The sequence below is a fragment of the Terrapene carolina genome, unplaced genomic scaffold (genome assembly GCF_002925995.2).
Source record: "Terrapene carolina triunguis isolate 2854851 unplaced genomic scaffold, T_m_triunguis-2.0 Scaffold633, whole genome shotgun sequence".
In the NCBI taxonomy this organism is placed as follows: Eukaryota; Metazoa; Chordata; order Testudines; family Emydidae; genus Terrapene; species Terrapene triunguis.
This window is the reverse complement of record NW_020664984.1, coordinates 1,158,879-1,185,033: the sequence shown is the minus strand read 5'-3', so window position 1 is coordinate 1,185,033 and position 26,155 is coordinate 1,158,879. Positions and strand designations below refer to the sequence as shown.

Sequence of the window (26,155 nt, the reverse complement as noted above, 5' to 3'; positions counted from 1 at the left end):
GCAGAGAAGGATTTGCTGGGTATGGACACTTCCAGGGGTGAAAGATTAGTACAATAACCCAGCACACTTTAAGCTACAGGTTAGCTAGACCAGCTTTGTTCTGGTCTGGAAGAAAAAAAAAGGGGGGGGGGAGAGACACATTCGCAGAAAACAGAGATGGACTATGGGCCAAACAGCCCTGATGTAAACAGGATCAACTCCAGTGAAATGGCACCTGTTTACCCCAAGGCTGAATTCGATCCGCTGCCTTGTCCTTTAAAAGTGAAAGACACAAACAGGCCCGGCTTTGAGAGGCATTTAGTCAGACGTATCAAGTCATTCTCTAATATTAATGAACACAACAGAGGGGGCGCCAACTGACGTAACGACGCATGCCCTTATTCCACTGCATCATTGTAACACTGCCGCGTCCAGCCGGCACCGCTGACACACCAGCTGTAACCTGGTACCTAGCGAGAGCCAGACTGTGATGGAGTCGCTGAACGCATCATGTATCCCAGCAGAGCTTATGGAGCCGCATTGACGTCTCATGTTTGTGCCAGGCTTACAATCACTGCTGTACTTGGCACAGGTTTACTTTTGGGGGAGGGAGGGTCACCACACTTGCAAGTGCAACCTCACTAGCTCATTTCATTGCAGCCTGCAAGACAGAGTCATAGAAGTTGATAGAGTCATGGAATATCAGGGTTGGAAGGGACCTCAGGAGGTCATCTAGTCCAACCCCCTGCCCAAAGCAGGACCAATCCCCATACAAGACATACAAGAGAGTAGTTTCTGCTACTTCACTTGTAAAGCTGGCCTTGCCGGATTGCCTCACCTGAGGTAAGTCATTGCTTTGGCCCAACTGGTTACTAAAGCCACACGATTTTCTCTCCCTGCTCCCCCAGAGCACATGCATGAAGGTTGCCGCTCCCCTCTCTCTCTGCTCTCCTTCAGCAGACCGGGCTGCCTCTCTTCCCACCTGCCTAACTTCTCTTTGTAGATTTTAAGACCAGAAAAGGACCATTGTGAACATCTAGTCCAGGGGTTCTCAAACGTCATTGCACCGCGACCCCCTTCTGACACTAAAAATTACCACATGATCCCAGGAGGGGGGACCGAAGCTTGAGCCCGCCTGAGCCCCACTGACCCGGGTGGGGGACGGGGAGAGCGGGACAAAGCTGAACCCCAAGGGGGACCTGTAACCTGAGTCCCAACACGCAGGGCTGAAACCCTCAGGCTTCGGCCTCGGGTGGTGGAGCTCGAGCTTCGGCCCTGGGCCCCAGCACGTTTAAGCCAGCCCTGGTGACCCCATTAAAATGGGGTTGCAACCCACTTTGGGGTCCCGACCCACAGTTTGAGAACTGCTGATCTAGTCTGACCTCCTGCCTCACACAGGCTAGAAACCCTCACCCGGTAATTCCCACACACAGCCCTGACTTCTGGTTGAGCTACAGAAAATCTTTTAGAAAGATACTCAGTCTTGATTTAAAGACTCCAGGTGACGGGGAACTCACCACAACCCTTGGTAAGGTGTTCCAATTTGTCTAGCTTCAGCTTCCAACCATTGGATCTAGTTGCACCTTGTTCTGCTAGATTAGAGAGCTGACTAATACGGTATTCCTCCAGCTACCAACCCAACCCTGAAGCAGCAAGGGGCCCTTCCCTACTTCCCTGTAATGGTGGGGGAAGGGGGAGAAGAGCAAAGGGACAAAGGGAAGGGAAACGATTGATGGAGGAGCTTGGGGGCAGTGGGTGTGTGGGGAGAGTGGGGGGGCTGGTAGGTCTAAGCTGGGCTGGTGTGTTCGGATGACAATTTTGCAAGGCTATTTAACCAAGGCCGTTAAACCGCACTGACATTTGAAGGCTGCTTGGTCATGCAGCCAGGGTGCAGGAAACCGTTCGTGCCTTATTCGTTTAAGATCGGGGCAACATTGAGCAGAATGAAGAGCTGAGTTGATCCTGTAGAAATGTGACCTTGTAACCCCAGGGAGTTCAGGGGTTCCAAACGCATGCCGGCCACTATCCTCTCCCTAGAAGCTCCCAAAGGTGCTCTAGTCCCAGTCCCTACTGCTGACTGCAGGCGAGCTCCATTGTGGAGGCACCTCCAGGAGCAATCTCTGCCTCCGCTCCCATCCTCTTGACCTCTTCGGCCACGCAGGGATGCACACTCACTGCACAGTGACGCTTTCCAGCATTAAACAGCAGCCCTCAGCATTTCTGCAGCAGGTTTGGAGCAAGACAGAGGCTGCCAATCCCCAGAGTGCGTCTCCATTTTTGCAGTGCGGGGCTTTTCTTAGCACCAAAGCCATTGGAATTGGCGAGGGGGGCGAACCAGCCCAACTGCTCCGTATCACAGTCGAAGCGTTCCGCTCGGCTCTCCTGAATTCTAACAGGAGCTGCTGTTGGCAACGGATGTCACGCTGCAGCGCTCGGCGTAACGCAGGGAGAGTTTAACTGCTATTGCTCTTGTGTCTTCTACAGCCCATTCGAGAATCAGTCCAGAAACTCCAGCCACCAGCGCTGGGACAGCCAGCAAGGTTTTTACAACAGATCAAAGACCTTCTGACTTGTATTAATCTGTTGTAAGCCTGTAGAGTCAGTCCTCCAGGATACAGAACTTCAGGCGTGCCGTGTCTACTGTCTGCGTTCTGGATCAGAAGGCAGAATTCGACATGCACTTCACTCACCGAGAATCACACCCACAGGGCTTGAAAAACGTACTGGACGCCTACCAGCCGGACGCCAGCCTGAAAGATAACCCCCTCCCCAATAAGCTTCTACGGCAACAGGCTGGCAATAAGACCAGCTGCATTCTCAACTTGTGTTAAAGGAGACGATGAGTGCCGGTTGGCATCCCACTTGAACCCTTCTCTTCTCCTTGCCGCTGGAAGGAGGAAAAAGCTCTATCCTCCATTAGATCTGCTCCTTACCAGCCTCCTAGCTGTTGCATGAAGACAGAGGAGGGGCTTCTTCACCACCACGCTGCTGTTCAGACATGTTACCTTTTGTGGAATCATCTTCTTCTTGTGGACTAGCTCCCGGGCTGCTCAGAAGTTTGCCCAGTAGCAGCAGCGCGCAACGGACACGAAGTTTGACTGGGGCACAAAGGTTCCGCAGAGCAGCCGCGGGGAGGATGTTTTGCTCTCTCGATGCTTAGAAAAGCAGGATGCTGGAGCAGCGGAGGTAGCAGGGGTGCAAACTCAGCTCACGTGCGGGGGGTTCATTTTTGCAACGACATGGACTAAAAACAGAAGTTAATGAAATGAAAAACTTCAGTTCTGAACCAAATAAAAACAGCTTAGGCAGCCCGCAAGCCACATTTGCCAGAAGGCGTTTCCGCTTGCCACTGGGAAGTAGGTTTTTTGAGCCCTGCAAAACCACATCAACTGCAAACACCCCTAGCGGCCCCCATCTCTTTCAGGATACAACTGAACAGGACTTTCATGTTTAAAGCCCTCTAGGGACTTGCCCTGGCCCACTTCTGCTCCCCTCCCTAACCTACGGCCTTTCACACAGTCTAATCCCTGGTGGTTTGACAGCCTTCGCCTGGGCAGCTCCCGTCATCTGGAGCAACCTCGACACTTCACTGACACATTTCAGGGGCAGAAGACGACATTCTCCTCCTTTTGTTTCATCCCATATTGTGCAAAGGAAGACGTTTCATTCAGTAACTGCACTACTGTGACTCCCTTAGGCGTTTGCAGATGTATAGCATCTTTTCATGCAAGCTAAGAACAGCCTTGCACAGGCACAGAACAGCTCTGTTTCTGTTAGATCTACCCCTTGTGGCACTCAGCCCCGGGACTTGTCGGAAGCCCACTGAGCCCGTCTCAAACACTATGTATGCACCAGAATGAATGCAGATGGCCTCTATTAGAACTCTATTAGTTTGACCTTTCAGTGCATCGTTCCTTCCAAATACAATCAGGACAGATGGAGCAACCAGATGCGCAGGATAGCTGGACAGTGGGTGGCAGGGCAGGACAGATGGGCAGATGTGCATGGGAGAGGGAGGGGCCAGTTTTAGGGTAATGCACATTTAGTGATTTATTGCCACGCGGCAGATAAGCTGAAGCAGGAACCCAGCACGCTGGCTCAATGCAGTCAGCGGAGCAGCGAGACACTGTTCTTTCCTACACACTACAGGGATGGCAGCATTATGGATACGCCATTTGGCAAACCCTTAAATTCAGTTCTCACGCCCGGTACCAGACTTCAAATCTTGAGAGTTGTCAATTACCCACAGAAAAATACACGCTGCCCCCCGCCCCGCCCCCCAGTGCCTCATCCCTGACCTGGAGGCATCACCTCTACTGGAGACCCTAGTTTGTCTCCCACGGCAGCTTTAGCAGAGGCCACAGGGGCCCATCAGTCTCAGAGGCAGTCGTGACGGACACTTGTTCTTTTGGAAGTGGATTGAGGCAGTTCATTTCACCTCCCCCACCACCTGGATAATGGAAAGCAGCTGGGACCATCTGACAAGCCTGGAATCAGCCTCAGCGTTTAGGAGGGGTCCTAAAAGGAAAGGAAGCACCTTCGTCTCCTGAGATATACCGTGCCACCCTCACTTCTGCGCTGCTGTTAGCAGCAGCGCTGCCTTCAGAGCTGGGCTCCCGGCCACAGCAACCACTGCTCTCCAGCCGCCCAACCCTGTGAAATCTGGTCTCCCCTACAATAGCCAGATTTCATGCGGGAGATCAGATTTCACGGTCCGTGAAGCGTTTTTCACAGCTGTGAATGTGGTCGGTCCCTACTCATATCACATAAGGATGATAAAGCACTTTCCAGTCCATTTGTAATTAGGAAGATGTTAATCATCAGCTAGGTAGCTAGGTATAAACATTATAAAAATCAGTAGACCCAGAGAACTTGCACCCAGGAGTCCTAAAACAGTTAGCTGATGAGACCTCTGGCCCACGGATATTAATTGTTTAAGTCATCTTGGAACAGCAGGGAAATTCCAGAAAGACTGGAAGAGTGTTAATGTTGTGCCAATAGTCAAAAAGGGCAAACGGGACAACCTTGGTAACTATAAGCCAGTTAGCCTAACAATCCCTGTCAAAATAATGGAAAAACTGGTATGGAATTCAACTGATTCAAGAATAGGAATATAATTTAATGCCAGTCAACATGGTTTTATGGAATATAGGTCTGGTCAAACATGTCTGATTTCATTCTTTGATGAGAATACAAGTTTAGTTGATAAAGGTGACTGTGTAGATGTAATATACTTTGACCTAGTACCACACGGCATTCCAATTAAAGATTTAGCACTATACAATATCAGTCAAGCACGTGTTCACTGGATTAAGAACTGGCTAACTGATAGATCTCAGAAAGTAGCTGTCAACGGGGAAATCAAATGGAGGCTTTTCTATTAGGGTTTCACAGGGATCAGTACTAGGACTGAAGACAATCAGTATTTTTATCAAATCATATGGAGGTAAGTTTAAAAAAATCCCTGCTGATTAAAATTGCAGATGACACAAGACTGACACATAACGAGGTGGTCAAGGCAATCCGACAGAGCATTCCGGCTTGTTTAGGAAACTGACCCCATTCAAACAAAATGTGTTTTAATAAGGCAAAAAGCAAAAAGTTATACATCTAGGAAGAAGGAATGCCGGCCATGACTACAGAATGAGGGACTGTATCCTGGAAAGCAGCGACTCTGAAACGAACTTAAAGGTCATCCCGGACAAACAATTTATCATGAGCTCTGGCTGTGACAAAAAGGTCCTGCTTTGAGCAGGGGGTTGGACTAGATGACCTCCTGAGGTCCCTTCCAACCCTGATATTCTATGATTCTATGAAAAAGGGCTAATGTGATCCTTGGATGTGTGAACAGGGGAGTAGTAGGGAGGGACATGATTTTACCTCTGTACATAGCATTGGCAAGACAGATACTAGAACACTGCAAACAGTTCTGGTGTCCACATTTTTAAAGGATGTTGAAAAGAGCCGCGGAAGTGATGCAAGGGCTGAAGCAATTGCCTTAGAGGGAGAGACTTAAAGAGCTCAACCGGTTTCATTTACCCAAAAGACTGAGAGGCGACTTTATTACAGTGTATAAGCAAATACTGGTTTCTAAAGGGCTCTGTGATCCAGTGGAGAAAGGCGGAACAAGAGCCCCTGGCTGAAAGCTGAAGCCAGACAAATTCAAATTGGAAATAAGGCACAGATTTCTCTTAACAGTGAGGGTGTTTAGCTATTGGAACACACTACCAAAGGAAGTGGTGGATTCTCCGTCTCTGGTGCCTTTCTGGGAGATATGATTTAGCCAAATGCAGGTGACTGGGCTCAACACAGGCATAATTAGGTGAAATTTAACAGCCATTGATATACAGAAGTTTAGACTAGATGATCCCATTATCCCTTTGCGACATTCTGTACCTCAGAATAGCACCCTGGAGCCCCCACATTCACCACGGCGTACAAAACATATAATCATATCCAAATATGCCTTGGGAGGTATCATTTGAGAAGTCATAATCTGTTGAACATTACTAGCCTGTTGAATTGTGTGTGTTACCATTGTATTTGAAGTTATGAAGTTTTGCTGTGTGTGTGTCTCGTTGAAATAGGTTGAGAGTTTGGGAGATGCCCACAGCTGGCCTTTTGGTGGCAACAAAGGAGCAACTAACACCTGCAAGACAGATTTACATTCGGACTAGTCGCCATGTGTTGATGGCCCATTAAGGAAAATCCACTCTCCCAATGAGCCCCCTCCAAGCAGGCAGACAATGGGGACTGCTTAACCCAGTGACTGAGCAGGGGACATAGAACATGTGATCCCTGACTCCATGTCTGAGACAGTATCATTCCATGCCCATGGATTGGGGGGTATAAATTGGAGTCTGTGACATCTGCCCCATGCCTCTCTCCTCCCCCACCTAATCTGAAGGCAACAAGAACGTTTGGAAGAAATGACTTTGAACTGGAGAGATTGGTCCCAGGCTGAGCAAAGAATTCAGCTTGTGTATTAAGAACTGTAACCTGCTTACAACGCCTTGTGTGGTGACAAAAATTGCTGGATTCAAATCTTGCTTAGTCTGATAAAGTTTGAATTTAGACTGAGATTTTATTTTTATTTCCTATGTAACCAACTTTGACCTATATGCCTACCACTTATAATCACTTAAAATCTATCTTTCTGTAGTTAATAAACTTATTTTTATGTTTTATCCTTACCAGTGAGTTTGTCTAACGTCTTTGGGGAATCTGCTCAGATTACAAAGGCTGGTGCATCCGCTATCCTTTGTCAAAGCGGTGAACTAATTAATGAGCTTGCATTGTTCAAGAGAAGGTCTTAAGCAGTGTAAAATGGTATGTTTCTGAGGTGCAAGGCTGACGGTTGGGGATATTTCCTGGTGTCTCACTCTCTCTGTATAGCTCATGAGTGGCTTAGAGAGCATTCATGCAACTTAGCTGGGTGTGCCTCTGCATGCCGTTGGCTGAGTGATCACAGCACCTGGAGGTGTTTGCAGCTTGTCACTTGCATAGCACTGTAAGACAGCCCAGGGAGGAGTGTTAAGGGGGCACAGCGGTCCCACAGTTCCAGGTTGTATCCCAGTGGTATGTCAGACTCTTCTTAAACTCTATGAATTTACAAAAGAGACCAAACCATAACCAGCCACTGGCACAAATGTGCCCTCCTTAGCCAAGATGAAGAGCCTGAGCTTAGCGGAGATGGAAGTGATCAGTTCACAAGCTGTGTGCCTGCCCACTCAAATGAAACACTTCCCAAGCCAACAACTGGCCTGCAACAGCAGAGGAACTACCAGCTAGTCTACTGCTTGCAGCCTGTACAAAGAGATACCAGGACTAACCCTAGTTTACCATTCTGCTCCCAACCTATCCAGACACATACATGGCCCTCATCTCTGCAACGGCTGAGCACTTAGGAAGTGTCACTGTTTCTGCTCCACGCATGATTCCTTATTATGCTCTTGTCTTTGTCTCCATTGCTTCCTGCCATACGGGCCACCCCCACTCCCTGGACTTTTTCCTTGACCTTACCTGCTATTCCGCCTCAAGATGCTTCTGTGAGGCCTTTAATACTTTAGACCGTGTCTTTTCTCAAAAAGAGAGTTGCTTAGCTTAATAAAATGTGTTTTTTCTATGCAACCAGGCTTTGATCTTGCTGCTGTAACCCTTGCCTTCTCTCCCCACCCACCCCCAGTTTATCATCTCCTGTCCTGTCATAACTCTGTTGTCATCTCTTCAGGGTGAGCCGCCACTGCAAAGCACCAGTTGCATTTATGTCACCATATAATGATACGGTCGTTCAGTTCTTATTGAATTCCTGAAGGCTCCGTGTCTATCTTCACGCATACGGCCTTGGGGAGACAGTGCAGTGCAGTCAGCGATGTGGCCTCAAAGAGCTTAGCTGATTTTTATCTGGTACTAGCAGACATTCTCCCAAACAAAGGTGTCTACAGCTGACTCAACCAGACGTTGAAAGTTTACTTCCAAGGTCAGGCAGTTATAAGTTACTGTATAACGTAGCTTGTTGAACTAACCCCTCAGACTTGTAGGGTTTTGCACTATTTCATTGCAAGCCTGCGGGTTGGTTGTCTCCAGTGAGGGTTTGCTAAGCAACCTCTGTCTCCTCCAAAGAGACTCCCCAAGGTCCATATGGGCCCTGTGAAGTATTCACTCTCTGACAGTATACAGCTTGTTCTGTGCTGCACCAACTTGCCTAGAGAATGCAAGCACCGAGGCCAGGAGTCACTTGGCAGTTATCCACTGTACTGCACTTTATGCATCTGCTGCTTGTGATGAAAATCTACAAATGGCTCCGCTGTTATCCAGCACTGCTGACCTCCCAATAACAATGCGCTGCTCTGAACGAGTTAGCATTTGTGCAACAACCCCCCCGCATTAGACAGAATCAGAACTGCTCAGCTATGTGTCTTAGCCCCTACTCCGCTGACAATGAATGGAGATTCTCCTATGCTTTTGGTACCGGAGCACCTGAGTTTTCATCCCACAGTCACATAAAGCTCCCAGTCATCACATGTCTAGCCCCAGGCAATCTCAGGTGTGTGAGGGCACAGATGCTGAATAGCTCTTCCCTTGAGCAATTTAGTGCTTAAAGAGTTTCTTTTGCCATCAATCAATAAAAGCAAGCAGTGTTTGGTTATTCCATGTTGTCCTGAGATGCAAGGCTTGGTTTAACCTATGGAATTTCACCATGATTTTAACAATTTCCATCCCACCATCAACCTTAGCCTAGACCAATCCACACAAGCGGTCCATTTCCTAGACACTACTGTGCTAATAAGTGATGGTCACATAAACACCACCCTATACCAGAAAGCTACTGACCGCTACACTTACCTACATGCCTCCAGCTTCCATCCAGGACACACCACACGATCCATTGTCTACAGCCAAGCTCTAAGATACAACCGCATTTGCTCCAATCCCTCAGACAGAGACAAACACCGACAAGATCTCTATCAAGCATTCTTAAAACTACAATACCCACCTGCTGAAGTGAAAAAACAGATTGACAGAGCCAGAAGAGTACCCAGAAGTCACCTACTACAGGACAGGCCCAACAAAGAAAATAACAGAACGCCACTAGCCGTCACCTTCAGCCCCCAACTAAAACCTCTCCAGCGCATCATCAAAGATCTACAACCTATCCTGAAAGATGATCCCTCACTCTCACAGATCTTGGGAGACAGACCAGTCCTCGCTTACAGGCAGCCCCCCAACCTGAAGCAAATACTCACCAGCAACCGCACACCACACAACATAAACACTAACCCAGGAACCTATCCTTGCAACAAAGCCCGATGCCAACTCTGTCCACATATCTGTTCAAGTGACACCATCACAGGACCTAATCACATCAGCCACACCATCAGGAGCTCATTCACCTGCACATCTACCAAGGTGATATATGCCATCATGTGCCAGCAATGCCCCTCTGCCATATACATTGGCCAAACCGGACAGTCTCTACGCAAAAGAATAAATGGACACAAATCTGACATCAGGAATCATAACATTCAAAAACCAGTGGGAGAACACTTCAACCTCTCTAACCACTCAGTGACAGACCTGAAGGTGGCAATTTTGCAACAAAAAAACTTCAAAAACAGACTCCAAAGAGAGACTGCTGAACTTGAATTAATATGCAAATTAGATACAATTAACTTAGGTTTGAACAGAGACTGGGAATAGTTGGGTCATGACGCTAATTGAATCTATTTCCTCATGTTAAAATATGTTAAAATATCCTCACACCTTCTATGGGTCATCTCGATTATCACTTCAAGAGTTTTTTTCTCTCTCCTGCTGATGATCGCTCATCTCATTCGATTGGCCTCTTACAGTTGGTCTGGCTACTCCCACCTTTTCATGTTCTCTGTATGTATAAATATCTTCTGTGTGTGTGTTCCAGTCTATGCATCCGAAGAAGTGGGTTGTAGCCCACGAAAGCTTATGCTCTAATAAATTTGTTAGTCTCTAAGGTGCCACAAGTTCTCCTGTTCTTTTTGCGGATACAGACTCACACGGCTGCTACTCTGAAACGTACGTTTAGGGTGTTTCTACATCACCGTTATAAAGCTGTATGTATATTCAGTCAGTGCCACAACTTAAGCGGGGTTAGAAACACAGCTCCATACGACACCTTCAAAGAAACAAAACTAAGCGAAGAAAAGGGTTAAGATCGGCACAGCAGAGTTCCTGGGCAGGAGCCCACTACTTGGGTTACACACCAAAGCATCAAAGCAATCCGACTGCTGTGATGCAAGTTATCACATGAGACACCATCACTGCCAGCTCCCGAGCAAGTCAGAAGAAACGGCCGGCAATACAGCCAGAGGAAGAGCCTGCAAAATGTAAACAGTGCAAAAGGCTCGCAAGATAACAGCAGTATTATTGTTGCTAAAGTAGCACCCAGGGACCTCAAAATCAGGGGCCAACTGCGCTAGGCACTGTACAGCCACACACAATGAAAAGTTCGCTCCGGCCGCAAAGAGCTTTCAGCCTTAGGCTCCATTCCCACGTTCCACGGGACTACTCCTGTGAACAAAGTTACGCACATGCTTATCCAGCTTCAGGATCTGAGCCAAAGTAAAGCCAGCACACACTGATTCTTTAACACGGTTTTCCTCATTAAATATTTAGCATGGCGTGGACGCAAGGCCTCGCCCTTTGCACAATCGCTTTCTTTAAATACTCTGACAAAGGGGCATTGCTTTCCTTCTGGAGAGCTTTGTGCATTCCAACCTTGTCCAGAGTATAATCCATCAATGCCCAGAGCAAGCTGCAAGGAGCACTGAAAGTTAAATTTCACACACACACACAAAAGTAGGACTGCCTCCCAATGGTTGTGATCTAGCAATCAAGTCTCCCTCTAAAGCCTGCAGACAAGCTGTTGCCTTGTGACCTAAATAGGACTTCTCTTTCGAACCATCCATTCTTCCAATCTCAGGTTTCAGAGTAGCAGCCGTATTAGTCTGTATCCGCAAAAAGAACAGGAGTACTTGTGGCACCTTAGAGACTAACAAATTTATTTGAGCATAAGCTTTCGTGGGCTACAGCCCACTTCATCGGATGCATAGACTGGAACGCACAGAAAGAAGATATTTATACATACAGAGAACATGAAAAGGTGGAAGTAGCCAGACCAACTGTAAGAGGCCAATCAATTGAGATGAGCTATCATCAGCAAGAGAAAAAAAAAATCTTTTCCAATCTCTTCATCCATGTAAGAGTAAAGCGATCAGCAAATGCTCCCAGAAAAATAAGTCAAACTACACAGAGCAGAGTTATTCCCTTTTTAAATTGTTACCAACCCACCTCCTTTCCACCAAAAAACTGCCCATATTAGGCAAGCCAGAGCCCCGAGAGCCTTGCTGTTCTGTGGAGCAAAACCAAACCAGATTTGTTTGGGTTTTGGGGGAAAACAATGTTCTGACTCCTTTAACACTGTTAATCCTGCTCTCCACAAGATCTCCACTCTGTCTCCTGCCATGCCTGGGAGAGGGACACTACCCAATGGATGGAGACTGGAACATATGCCCAGCCCCTCCCAAGTCCCTCTGCAGTGACTCAGGCAGCCAAGCTTGAGTGAGCAGAGGAGGCTAGACTCTCTGATGTTTAGGATTTGGCGCAGGCGAACACTCCCAACCCTTGGACAGAAGACTTTGCATTCAACCCGACGCTTAAAAAACACTCAAGTTGTTCCAACTCTGCTGCCCACTGCAGCCATGTCACCAGGAGTTGATCCAACTCTTCCCGGTGCGGGAGAGAGCCCTGCAAAAACTGAACTTCATCCACCTTCCTGTGGCCAACCAGTTCCAGTAACTGGGCACACAACATTTGGGGCGCTCTGTGCCCTGCAGACCCAGGGGCCGAGGAAGTTTATGGGGAACGTTCTTTGCATGCAATTGCTTGAACTTTTCGCCATAGCATTTCCCACCCACCCCGGTCCGGAGATGGGGGAAAAGACCCATTCCCGTTGGGGTGACGCAACTCCCATGGGATTTGCCCGGCTCCAAGGGGGGTGGGGAGGGGAGGGTGACCAGATGTACCGATTTTATAGGGACAGTCCCGATTTTTAGGTCTTTCTTCTTATATAGGCTCCTATTACCCCCCACCCCCTGTCCTGATTTTTCACACTTGCTGTCTGGTCACCCTAGAGGAGGGGGGGGGGGTCTTAACTTTACAACCCAGCGCTAACACATTGCAATGCGGTAAGCGGTGCGTGCGCCCCGGGCTGGCCGCCAGCCCCTCCAGGCGGTGCAGTCTGGACGGATTTTGAATTTGGGGGGGGCCATACCGTTGCAACAAGGGGGCAAATGCAACCCTCACCCCGACACCCAGCCGAGCCCCACGCCCAGCCACCCCGGGGGGGGGGATCCTGCTGGATACTCACTGGCTCTTCGTGGAGCGGCTCTCCCTGAAGACCGGCTGCAGGGGCACGGTGGCTTGGCCCAGGAACTTGTCCAGGCCGATGAGCGCCCGGTGCATGACGGTGAGCACCAGCGCGCAGCCCCCCTGGCCGCGGGGGGGGCCCCCTCCCCAGCCCGCCGGCTCCTCCAGCGCCAGCGCCCCCGGGGGCAGCTCGAAGGAGCATTCCTCCTGCCACGCCGGGCTGCCGGCGCTCTTCTCCGCCACCGAGGTGCTGTACTTCTCCCGGCCCAGCTGGATGATGGTGTAGGCATCGCTGGTGCCCGGCTTCCCGCCGCCCTTGGCCCGCAAGCCCCGGGCTTGCAGCACGGTCACCTGGACGTGGGTGGGCAGCCAGCGCTGCAGCGGCGGCTCCGGCTCCGCCACCCGCCGCAGGGACATGGCTCCCCCCGGGGCGCCCCGGCAGCAGGGCGGCTCCCTCCGGCGCAGGGCAATGCGGAGCCCGGCTCCCGGGGCGAGGCTGCCCCAGCGCCAGGGGAGGGCTCGGGAGACGCTCCCCCCCGCTCCTGCGAGGGCGATGCGGTGCAAACGCCTTGCCGGGGAAAGAGGGAGGCTCCCCGCAGCTGCAAAGTAACTTTCCTCCCCGGGAAAAGCGGCAAAGCAAAGCCCCGGGGCCGCCCTGCGCCTCCCGCCTCGCACCGCGGCTGCAACCGGGCCCTGGACTGGACCGGACCCGCCCCCTCCGGGTCCAGATCCCCTCCCCCTGGCCAGGCTCCGCCCGCCGGGGAGCTGCACGCCTTGGCCAGGGGCCCAGCAAACCCTCCAGCTTGCAGGCTGCTCCCTCCTGCGCCGGGCCTGTTTGCTCCAGCTCCCGAGAAGTGCCATGGAAAAGCAGCGGGGAGCCCCGGGGCCGGGCCTTGGGGTGGGGCTGGACACCAGCCGTGCCCACCCCAGGCCTTCCCAAATCAGGAGTCAGGCTGCAAAGAAATCAGCATCCCCCCCCGGGCCAGGCCAGGGCCAGTCACTCAGGCTGTGTGGACACAGCCCAAGTCACAGTGTGGCCAGAACAGGGAGCTGGAAATCTCTCGGGGTCTGGCTGCGCGGCCAGGCTCTGACTCCGGCTGGAGCCCCAACCCCACTTCCATCCACACACAAGTCGGCCTGACTGGGGTCAGCCAGGTCGCGGATCCTAGAACCCCGCTACGGGAATGGGTCAGAGTCCAAGTCCCGCCGTGACTCGGGTCAAAGCCCTGTCATTTTGCAGTGTGAACTAGGGTTGCCAACTGTCTTCTAGCACAAACCCAAAGATCCTTGCCCCTTCCTCGAGGCCCCGCCCCCTCCGATCTGTGGCTTGCTTGCTCTCATTTTCACCAGGCTGGGGCAGGCGGTTGGGGACCGGGTGCAGGCCCTGGATTGGGATGTGTGGTGCAAGCTATGGAGGGAGTTTGGGTGCGGGAGGGGGTGCAGGATGCACGCTCTGGGAGGGAGTTTGTGTGTAGAGTGCGGGCTCTGGTCTGGGACAGGGGGTTGGGGTGCAGAGGGGGTGTGGGCTCCAGGAGGGAGTGGGCTCTGGACTGGGGGGAGGGGTGCAGGCACTGGGAGGGAGTTTGGGTGCAGGCTGGGGCAGGGGTAGAGGAGGGGTTGAGGGGGCAGCGCTTATCTCAGATGGCTCACGAAAGTGACCAGCACATCCCTCTGGCAGCAGCTCCTAGGCGGAGGGGCCAGGGGGTCTCTGCACACCACTGCCTGCAGGCACCGCCTCCGCAGCTTCCATTGGCCGCAGTTAAATTATCATATCCTATCTCCTAGAACTGGAAGGGACATTGATAGGTCATCGAGTCCAGCCCCCTGCCTTCACTAGCAGGACCAAGTACTGATTTTGCCCCAGATCCCTAAGTGGCCCCCTTAAGGATTGAATTCACAGCCCTGGGTTTAGCAGGCCAATGCTCAAACCACTGAACTATCCACTGAGCTATCCTTCCCGGCCAATGGGAGCTGCAGAGTTGGTGCTTGGGGCGAGGGCAGCGCACAGAGACCCCCTGTCCCCCCCCGGAGCCAGAGGGCCATGCTGGCCGCTTCCGCGAGCAGCGCAGTGCCAAGGCAGGTAAGGGAGCCTGCCTTAGCCCTGCTGCGCCGCCGGACTGTTAGAGCTTAAAATCTCCCAGTTTGGCTGCAGTAGGCTCCGGGAGATTCCAGGAGACACGCAGCGAAACCGGGAGGGTTGGCAACTCTAGTTTGAACGCAGGTCAACCCAAGACCAGATCAGAAGATCTAGGTGACACAGTGTGGACACGCTAGCACAACTGTGAGATCAGGTCCAGCAATTGTAAACCCAGGTTTACAATACACTCAAGCACGGGTTTGGAAACACTGACTCGACAGGCGCGGGACCCACAGAACCACGTTTAGAGTGCAGTGTAGACATACCCTATATGTGAAAGCATAGAGTCAAATGAAGTAAAAATCTTCAATGAACCAAACTGTACCATAGAATCTCTAGGGATAGTAATTCCATGCTTGAATAATAAGAATATAGCAATAGGGATATACTACAGACCAGTTGACCAGGATGGTGATAGTGACTGAAATGCTCAGGGAGATTAGGCTATAAAAATAAAAAACTCATTAATAATGAGGGATTTCAGCTATCCCCATATTGACTGGGTACATGTCACCTCAGCATAGGATGCAGAGATAAAATGTCTTGACACCTTAAATCATAGAATCATAGAACTGGAAGGGACCTTGAGAGGTCATCTAGTCCAGTCCTCCGCACTCAACGCAGGACTAAGTATTATCTAGACCATCCCTGACAGGTGTTTTGTCTAACCTGCTCTTAAAAATCCCCAATGATGGAGATTCCACAACCTCCCTAGGCAATTTAGTCCAGTGCTTAACCACCCTGACAGTTAGGAAGTTTTTCCTAATGTCCAACCTAAACCGCCCTTGCTGCAATTTAAGCCCATTGCTTCTTGTCCTAGCCTCAGAGGTTAAGAAGAACAATTTTTCTCCCTCCTCCTTGTAACAACCTTTTATGTACTTGAAAATTGTTATCATGTCCCCTCTCAGTCTTCTCTTCTCCAGACTAAACAAACCCAATTTTTTCAGTCTTCCCTCACAGGTCATGTTTTCTAGACCTTTAATCATTTTTGTTGCTCTTCTCTGGACTTTCTCCAATTTGTCCACATCTTTCCTGAAATGTGGCGCCCAGAACTGGACACAATATTCTAGTTGAGGCCTAATCAGCGCGGAGTAGAGTGGAAGAATTACTTCTCGTGTCTTGCTTACAACACTCCTGCTAATACATCCCAGAATGATGTTTGCTTTTTTTTGCAACAGCGTTACCCCGTTGACTCAGATTTAGCTTGTGATACACTATGACCCCCAGATCCCTTTCCGCAGAACTCCTTCCTAGGCAGTCATTTCCCATTTTGTATGTGTGTGACTGATTGTTCCTTCCTAAGTGGAGTACTTTGCATTTGTCCTTATTGAATTTCATCCTATTTACTTCAGACCATTTCTCCAGTTTGTCCAGATCATTTTGAATTTTAATCCTAACCTCCAAAGCACTTGCAGCCCCTCCCAGCTTGGTATCATCCGCAAACTTTATAAGTGTACTCTCTATGCCATTATCTAAATCATTGATGAAGATATTGAACAGAACCGGACCCAGAACCAATCCCTGCGGGACCCCACTCATTCTGCCCTTCCAGCATGACTGTGAACCACCAATAACTACTCTCTGGAAACGATTTTCCAACCAGTTATGCACCCACCTTGTAGTAGCTCCATCTAGGTTGTATTTCCCTAGTTTGTTAATGACGGCTTCTTGGAGAAGCTAGTCCTGGAACCCACAAGGGGAGAGGCAATTCTTGATTTAGTCCCAAGTGGAGCACAGGATCTGGTCCAAGAAGTGAATATAGCTGAACCATTTGGTAATAGTGACCATAACATAATAAAATGTAACACCCAGGGGGCGGGGGGGAGCCACACCAAAGCAGCCCACCATGGTAGCATTTCATTTCAGAAAGGAGAACTACAGAAAAATGAGGAAGTTAGTTAAACGGAAATTAAAAGGTACAGCGCCAAAACTGAAATCCCTGTAAGCTGCATGGAAACTTTTTAAAGACATTATAATAGAGGTTCAATTTAAATGTATACCCCAAATTAAAAATCATAGTAACGGGACCAAAAAAATGCCACCCTGGCTAAACAACAGAGTAAAAGAGGTGGTTAGAGGCAAAAAGGCATCCTTTAAAAAATTGGAAGTGAAATCCTACGGAGGAAAATAGAAAGGGGCATAAACTCTGGCAAGTCAAGTGTGAAAGTATAATTAGGCCGACCAAAAAAAGAATTTAAAGAGCAGCTAGCAAAAGAAACAACAACTAACGGGGGAAAAAATTAAGTACATCAGAAGCAGGAAGCCTTCCAAACCATCAGTGGGGCCCCTGGATGATGGAGATGCTAAAGGAGCACTCAGGGAAGATAAGGCCATTGCAGAAAAGCTAAATGAATTCTTTTAAAAAAACCAACAACAAGGAGTCCGGTGGCACCTTAAAGACTAACACATTTATTTGGGCATAAGCTTTCGTGGGTAAAAAAACCACTTCTTCAGATGTTTTTACCCACGAAAGCTTATGCCCAAATAAATCTGTTAGTTTTTAAAGTGACACCGGACTCCTTGTTGTTTTTGTGGATACAGACTAACACGGCTACCCCGATAAATGAATTCTTTGTATCAGTCTTCACTGCAGAGAATGTGTGGGAGATTCCAACATCTAAGCCATTCATTTTTGGTGACAAATCTGAGGAACTGTCCCAGACTGAGGTGTCATTAGAGAGGAGGTTGTGGAACAAATTGATACATTAAACCGTAATAAACCACCAGGACCAGATGGTATTCACCCAAGAGGTCTGAAGAAACTCAAATGTGAAATTGCAGAACTACTAACTGTGGCATATAACCTATCATTTAAATCAGCTTCTGTACCAGATGGCGGGAGGATAGCTAATGTGACACCAATTTTAAAAAAAGGCTCCAGGGGTGACCCTGGCAATTACAGGCCAGTAAGCCTAACTTCAGTACTAGGCACATTGGTTGAAACTATAGTAAAGAACAGAATTATCACACACACAGATGAATACGGTATTTTGGGCAGGGCCGGCTCTGGCTTTTTTGCCGCCCCAGGTCCCCAGATGGGGTCTAAATTAGCTGTTGCCACTCAAGAAAGAGATCTTGGAGTCATTGTGGGTAGTTCTCTGAAAACATTCACGCAATGTGCAGCAGCAGTCAAAAAAGCGAACAGAATGTTGGGAATCATTAGGGACGGCATAGACAAAATATCATATTGCCTCTATATAAATCCATAGTTCGCCCACATCTTGAACGCTGCGTACAGATCTCGTTGCCCCATCTCAAAAAAAAATATATTGGAATTGGGAAAGGTACAGAAAAGGACAACACATTCCATATGAGAACAGATTAATAAGACTGGGACTTTTCAGCTTGGAAAAGAGATGACTAAGGGGAGGATATGATAGAGATCTATAAAATCATGACTGGTGTGGAGAAATAAGGAGGTGTTATTTACTCCTCATAACACAAGAAGTAGGTGTCACCAAATAAAATTAATAGGCAGCCCATTTAAAAACAAACAAAAGGAAGTATATCTTCACAAAACACACAGTCAACCTGTGGAACTCTTTGCCAGAGGATGTTGTGAAGGCCAAGACTATAACAGGGTTCAAAAAAGCTTAAGTTCACGAAGGAAAGGTCCATCAATTAGCAAGGATGGACAATGATGCAAAACCATGCTTTGAAGTGTCTCCAGCCTCTGTTTGCCAGAAGCTGGGAATGGGCTACAGGGGATGGATCACTTGTGATTCCCTGTTCTGTTCATTCCCTCTGGGGCACCTGGCATTGGCCACTGTCAGAAAACAGCATACTGGGCTAGATGGACCATTGATCTTATGTACCCTCAGAGGCAGGCAGTTGTAAAACATGGAACATCTGGCCAGGCAGGGCTTCAAAATACTTACTGAAGCTGTAGCTGCAGTATTAAGTGGTGGATTGGTGCAAGGCTGTTGCAACTTTATTTGATCTCAGTTTATAAGCAAATACATACCCCAAAAAATTGCCATTAAAGGTACGCTGAGGTTGCAAAGCCATGTACTCAAAGGTTTGGAAATGCCAGAATAAAGGTTTCCATGCAATCTCAATTCAGGCTCCTGCTGCATATGCACTGTGATTAAGGATACGATTTATTCACGGAAGTCACAGATTCTGTGACTTTACTCTACCTCCGTGACTTCTTCGGCTTTTGCTGTCAGCGGCTGTGGCCAAGGCAGGAGGCGGGGCTGTACCCCCACCCATGGCAGTATTATTCCTCCCTCCCTTTCCCCTCCCCCTCCCCAGTTATTTTTAGTAAAAGTCACAGAGAGGTCACAGGCTCCCGTGAATTTTTGTTTATTGCCCGCGACTTGTCCGTGACTTTTACTAAAAATAACCATGACAAAATTGTAACCTTAACTATGATACATTCTGTATGTGATCGTGTAATTACTATTTTTTCCACTTATTATTTTGTCATTTCCTAGATTTTTTTAAACTGAAAAAACCAGCTATTCCAGCATGTGGAATCATCTTGACCCCAAACGAGTCATCAGCAGGATTGGAGCCGTTAGATCCATAGCACGGACCTCTGCAGCTAACAGAGTACCTGACAGCAGGCCAATACCCTCTCTTGTGGGCCAGCCACTGCAGGTGGATGGAACGTTCGCTTTCCCCCATGGGTTTCACAGCTAGCCAGCAGAGAAACACTGAGACGTGGGAATCGTGGGTTCTAGTCCAGGTTGTGGAAGGGAGTGTGTCCTAGTGATTACAGACCCTTCTTTCACCCCACACCTCCAGCCTTGCCTGCCCTTTCAGCCCCTGCCACAGTTCCTGAGGTAACTGCACCTCTCATCCTAAGGGAACGACACTTATGTGTCAGGTCTCTAGAGGTTACCTTTTCCAGGGTGGAGTCCCACAATTCTCTTCCTCGAAGCCAAGGATTTAGGCTCTGATCACCTCAGTAGATCACCCAGTAGTTCAGCGCAGGCAGCCTCTTCCCTCAGGGGCAAGGACAGGGTTAACCAGTGGCCAGACAGCTTCCACAAAGTATTGTTTATACAGAATAAAAGCATGACAGAGAAAACAGATCTCAAAAACAATCATAGAATATCAGGGTTGGAAGGGACCTCAGGAGGTCACCTAGTCCAACCCCCTGCTCAAAGCAGGACCAATCCCCAACAGCTTAACTGCATGTCCAGCTCCCCAGGTTGCACCCCCCTTCCACATGCAGACCCTGATGGATTTCAAAGCACTTCAGATCCTCTTGCAGGGCCTGCCCTGGCCACAGTCTCGTTGCAATTTTTGGATTGGGAGTGAGCGTCCTCCCTCCCTATAACAGGCTAGTCACTTTATACAGCTTTCAGTTCTTTCTTTGCTAGGCCTCTTGAATCAGGTCAGACCAATCTATGCAATTTCCCCATTCTCCAGACCTGTTACCTGCCTAGGGATTTGCATGAATAACACCCTAGTGATTTCAGTTCCAGCAGGAAATACCTGTCATCTCCCCCCCGCCCCCCGTGCCAGAAAACAATCCCTAGCCATGCAGATTCAATTCTGTTCTGTATAGGTTCTCATACCACACTCACTGTAATATCTGAGCACCTCCCAGTCATGCATTAAACAGGGAGACATATACATGTCACAATGCTAACGTTGATACCATGGTCTTTGAATATTCCATGTGTCCATTGAATCTGTCACAAACCCCTTCCCCCTTCCTCTGAGATGATATCTGCCCTTATGCCTCTCCCCCTAGCATGCTTCTGCTTCCCTTATCCCACCCCTCCCCCCAGCTTATCTTCAGTCCTAATCATAGGCACCGACTCCAGGGCTGGAGCACCCACCAAAAAAAAAAGGTGGGTGCTGAGGACCCACTGGCAGCACCCTATCAGCGCTCACCGCAGATCAGCTGTTCCGTGGTGTGCAGGAGGCACTGGGAGAAGGGGGGGGTAGCGAGGGCGAGGGGACGGGAAGAGGCAGGACGGGGACGGAGCAGGGGTGGGAAGAGGTGGGGTGGGGCCTTGGGGGAAGGGGTGGAGTGGGGGCAGGGCCTGGGGAGGAGCACCCCCTGGCACATTAGAAAGTCGGTGCCAATGCTCCTATTCCCCAGCCCCCACCTCCCACAACTCCACACTCCAGCCAGCCAGTGTTCTTGTTCTTGGGACAGCACAGGAGAAACTGTCTCATTGCTCTCAGTTCCTGCGCCTGGTGATAAAGCAAACCCTGGATGCGTGGTGCCCTCGGCAGGTAGGCGCTGCCAGGGATTGGAGCATGCTCAGTGCAGACGGAAGCTTCAGAGAATTTAGCTGTCAAATTCTAACAAGTCTTTACTGAGCATGTGCAAAATGAGATTTTTTTCAGACACTTATAACTTGGCCAAATTCGGGTGGATTGTCACAAGACCAGCAAAAGCCTCGTCCCTGACACCAGGGCAGCTCCTCTGCCAAATTTAAACTCCTTACTCCAAAGCATGGAGATGCTAGAGCTTCTCCATGAAACATAGGGCAGGGATCTCCAGAATCATCACATCCAGTCCCCTGCTATCGCAGGCAAGCCCCTCGTATCATCCCGTCCAGAAATTTATCAAGCTCCCTCTTAAAACTAGTTGGGTTGTTTGCCCCCCACTGCTCCTATTTTGATGCTGTTGTGGAGTCTCCCTCTTCTGATGGTGCGAAACCTTCTAATTTCCAGCCTCAATTTCCTCCTGGCTCGTTTATCCCCATTTATTCCTACGCCCAGGAACTTGAGTAGCTCTTCTCCCTCCCTGGTGTTTATGCCACTGATGTAGTTGGAAAGAGCCTTTTATTATATTTTATTTTTTTGTTAGGCTAAACAAGCCAAGCTCTTTTAGTCTCCTCTCCTGATCATCCTAGCAGCCCTTCTCTGCACCTGGTCCACTTCAATTTTGCCTTTCTTGAACATGGGTGACCAGAATTGTACACAGTATTCCAGATGGTCTCTTACCAGTGCCTTGGATAATGGTATTCCTACTTCCCTAGCTCTACTAGAAATACCTTGTTTGATACATCCTAGGTTGTACAACTAAACAGTTAGCCCGATTTTTTAACATAGACAAAACAGTGTATTTTCCCCTAATCTTGTTCTGGAATTGTTGAAGTGTGTTGGCTGAAACGCTAATAAAATAAAACAAAATAAATAAATGCATAAATCAGTCTGATCCAGACACCCACCATGGAAAATTTCAGCCCAAACATTTAAAATTTGGAAAAGTTAAAAGCAACTGAAAACAGGGTCTTAGAATGGGAAATGTTCGGCAACCTTAACTATAGGGATCACTACCAGCTCCACCTATACTAGAAATTGCCCATGGCCAAGCGCGGATGCCCTGCCAATTATTTATGTGACCCCAATTGCACAGCATAGCTCTGTCCTTTCTACGGTTGGACCACAGACAGGTTTATGGGTCTGCAACTGGCTTTGAGCCAACAGAGCTGTGTCTTGCTGAGGCAGCGAGGCGTACATTTTTTGATCAGAAGATCCAGAATCCAACCCTGGTGCCGCTGACCCAGCCAGGGGTGCTGTGGAACATTTCAGATTACAAAAGCAAAATGCAATACAATCAGTTTACCCCTCCCACATAGTCAGACCCTAACTAAATCTGGTCAGTGTGCTGCCATCTCGGCACCTCCCTTTGGGTAAGTCGAGGCTGGAGCTGGAGGTGTAATTCCCGCTCAGGTAGCCATACCCATGTGAGCTTTGATTGAGCTAATACGCTAAAAAGAGCAGGGTAGCTGTGGCTGCATGGGTGGGAGAAGGGCTAGCTGCCCTGAGTACAATCCTGTCTGGACCCCTAGGTGTGACTTGGGATGGCTAGCCTGTCTCACCACTCACACTGTCACGGCTACACGTCTGGCTTTTAGCATGCTGGCTCAATCAAAGCTAGTGAGGGCATGGCTATTTGAGCTGGAAATCAACCTCCAGCCCCGGCGTAGGCATACCCTTTGATTCCCGCTGACACACGAATTCTACCCTCCATCTCCCTCCAGGTACTTTTATGACCCCAATCATTCTAGTCTCCGAGTGCCTGTATCTCCCTGGGGTGGGGAGGTGCTTAAGACACCAACAGGACGTCCTCCTAAAGGAATGTTTGATCCAACCCCTTTGAAGAAAGATAACTAGATATCAGAGATAAGTAGCAATGATTTCTCGAAGGGCTGCACCCAGGAGGCTGTGTACACGTACCCAGGCTCAGAGTGCTCCTTTGAAGGGGCCCTGCAGATGTTACAATGCCCCAAAGGCAAAGTGCGGGGAAGTTACTCCAGGCATGTAGCAGAAACTTAGCTGAGTTTTGGCCATTTTATCAGATCTACTTGGAAACTCGAACTATCACCTGATATTTTTGAAGTTGGGCTCAAGCCCCCGTGTACGTGTATGGGATTGAGATCAGAGAGCAATCTGTGTGCGTTAAGAAATAGCCTTCATACTACAGAGGGGTAGCCGTGTTAGTCTGGATCTGTAAAAAGCAACAGAGGGTCCTGTGGCACCTTTAAGACTAACAGATGTATTGGAGCATAAGCTTTCGTGGGTGAATGCTCCAATACATCTGTTAGTCTTAAAGGTGCCACAGGACTCTCTGTTCCTTGATACTACACTGTGTCAAAGTCATCTCCTGTCTGCCTGATACCTCTCATCACTTAGATTCTCCCATAGTCACATTCCCCAGACTGTCTCGCAGGAGATGATTCTAAGCAAACGTTTCGATTTCTTTTTAATATTCACGCCTCTCAGCTTTCTCCTTTCCCCCTACTCAGCTTTCGAATTGGTGCTGAGAACTTCTTGCCGTTTTCTGTAGTTGTTCCCTGAGCTCACAGAGCACAGATTTTGGCAGGGGGGGGGAAAGTGGAAACGCGCTTTTGTGTACACCCTTAAAACAAAGCACATGCATATTTGCAGGACGGAGACCATCAGATGTACAGCACTTCTAAGTTCACCACTACGGAATTGTTTTCAATGGCTTGATTTTCTGCATTGCTTTCCCACATGTGGGGGCTAGGGAGGAAGAGAGAATTTAAGGCTAATTTAAATTAAATGAGGAGTAGGAACCATCCTTTGCCGTATTCTTGCAACATCACCATAAAAGAGTAGGAACAATATTGGAAATATGGCATGCACCGTTTTGATTAGTTTATATACAGCATATGAAACCTGACAAACATTCTACGCTCCCTACTGATGAATGCCGTTTTCTCAGTTTGCTACAGAAGAACTTTAAAAGGGAAAGGCACACGCTTTTGACAGTTTTGCTTGAATTTAGGCAACTATAAGAAGATGCATGCAAATTTTCTATATGTATTTTTGTCAAAGGATGTTGGCAGGTAGGATGATAGCCGTGTGGATAGAGCACTGTCCTGGGACTCAGGAGACCTGGGTTGTATCTCTGGCTGTCCCACTGTACTGCTGGGTGGCCTTGGGCAAGTCACTTTGCTGCCGCGTGCCTCAGTTTCCCCATCTGTAAAATGGGGATAAAAGACACTGACCTCCTCTGTAAAGTGCTCTGCGATCTACTGATGAGAAGTGCTATATAAGAGCTAGGCGTTATTATAATGATTAAAGGAAGTTTGCAGTGGAGGAATGACAATGTCTAAACACTGACTGTACGACAGGGTTGCTTGTGATGGTAGGAGGCAGGGCCCAGCAACCCTGGGACTCATTTCTGGTTTTTGTCTTATGTTCCTAAAAGTTCATGCTTCAGGGTCTCAGCTGCCACCTGCAGGGGTCAGGAAGGGATATTTTCCACCCAATGTATTAATCTCCTTGAAGCATCAGGTTTGGCCAGGGCTGGAGATGGGACATTGGGCGGGGAGGGCCAGGGCTCTCAGGTAGCACAACAATCTACCTCCAGTGGGCTGTACTACTTTGGTCTCATTTCAGCTGGGGATACACAGGAGGTCAGACAGGGGCATTGGAACAGGGGGAGCCAGAGGGCCACGGCCCCATCACGTTTTACTGGCTGTAAGTGTGAGCGACGGGGGGCGGGGGCAGAGAGGAGCGAATGGGCGGCGGGGCCTCGGGGTGGTAGTGGGGCCATGTCAAACCAAGCTCATGTCCTTTGACAGGGGAACAAGCCTTGGGGTTGCGGGGTGTGTGATGGGTGCACTCATCTCCTGAGTGCCTCCTAGTGGCTGGTGTGTGGTACTGCACCCTTATCCTGGTGCCCCCTGTAGGTTGCCAACTTCGCTAGGCAGGTCTTCAGTGGCCCAGCCCTCAATCAAAAATGGACAAACCCCGGCCAGGGTAGCAAAACTCCAGCAAAACTATCGGCCTTCACCAAGGTTTTCAGCCCTGTTTCTGGGCCCTTTAAACCTAGCTCCTTTTCTTGGGCTTTTAAACTAGCCGTGTCCCCTTTCTGGGGCTTAGCCCACTCCAGCACTGGCTGGAGGGAGACCCAGGCCCACCCACAACTCTGGGTCCCAACTCAGGGACCCTATAAACAGCAGCCATGTACTGCTGCCTCCGGTTCGCTGCTGCTGTTCCCTGGGCCTTTCCCCACGTAGCCTCCTTATCTTCGCCCCTCAAGTCCCAGCCAGGAACTGACCTGCTCATGCCCTGCACCTCTTTTTATCTGCGTCAGCTAGGCTCTGATTGGCTGTTTCCATGAGGCCTGTCTAGGCAGGCCTGGAGGACCCACCTTTGCTGCACCTTCCTGGGGCGGGCTGTGGTAAGACCATAGGGTCCCTAGCCCAGGGCCATGAAAGGCCTGGTGCTCCCTGTTACAGGAGGGAAGCAGTAGATGTGATAAATCTCGACTTTAGTAGGGCTCTTGATACGGTCTCACATGACCTTCTCATAAACAAACCAGGGAAATATAGCCTAGATGAACCTACTATAAGGCGGGTGCACAACTGGTTGGAAAGCGTACTCAGAGAGTCAGTGGTTCACAGACAAGCAGAAAGGGCATTTTGAGTGGGACCCCACAGGGATCTGTCCTGGGTCTGGTTCTATTTGATATCTTCATAAATGGCTTAGATAACGGCACAGAGCGTATGTTTACAAAGTTTGCGGACGATACCAAGCTGGGCGGGGTTGCAAGCGCTGTGGAGGACAGGATTAGAATTCAAAATGATCTTGACACACTGGAGGAATGGGCTAAAATAAACAGGATGAAAACCAGTAAGTACAAATGCAAAGTACTCCACTTAGGAAGGAATAATCAGTTGCACACAT

The 26,155-nt window shown here is 49.1% G+C and overlaps 1 protein-coding gene across 4 annotated transcripts in view; it reads right to left on the bottom strand.

Annotated features, from left to right (window-relative positions):
- The window catches only part of RAB11FIP5 (RAB11 family interacting protein 5), a 106,015-nt gene extending 92,451 nt beyond the window's left edge, over nucleotides 1-13,564 (bottom strand). For all 4 annotated transcript variants that reach the window (XM_024203785.3, XM_024203786.3, XM_024203787.3 and 1 more), the window contains exon 1: nucleotides 12,884-13,564. In XM_024203785.3, the coding sequence (XP_024059553.2) occupies nucleotides 12,884-13,299 (416 nt within the window). In that variant the 5' untranslated portion in view covers nucleotides 13,300-13,564. The remainder of the gene's footprint in view (nucleotides 1-12,883) is intronic.
- Nucleotides 13,565-26,155: the final 12,591 nt, after the last annotated feature.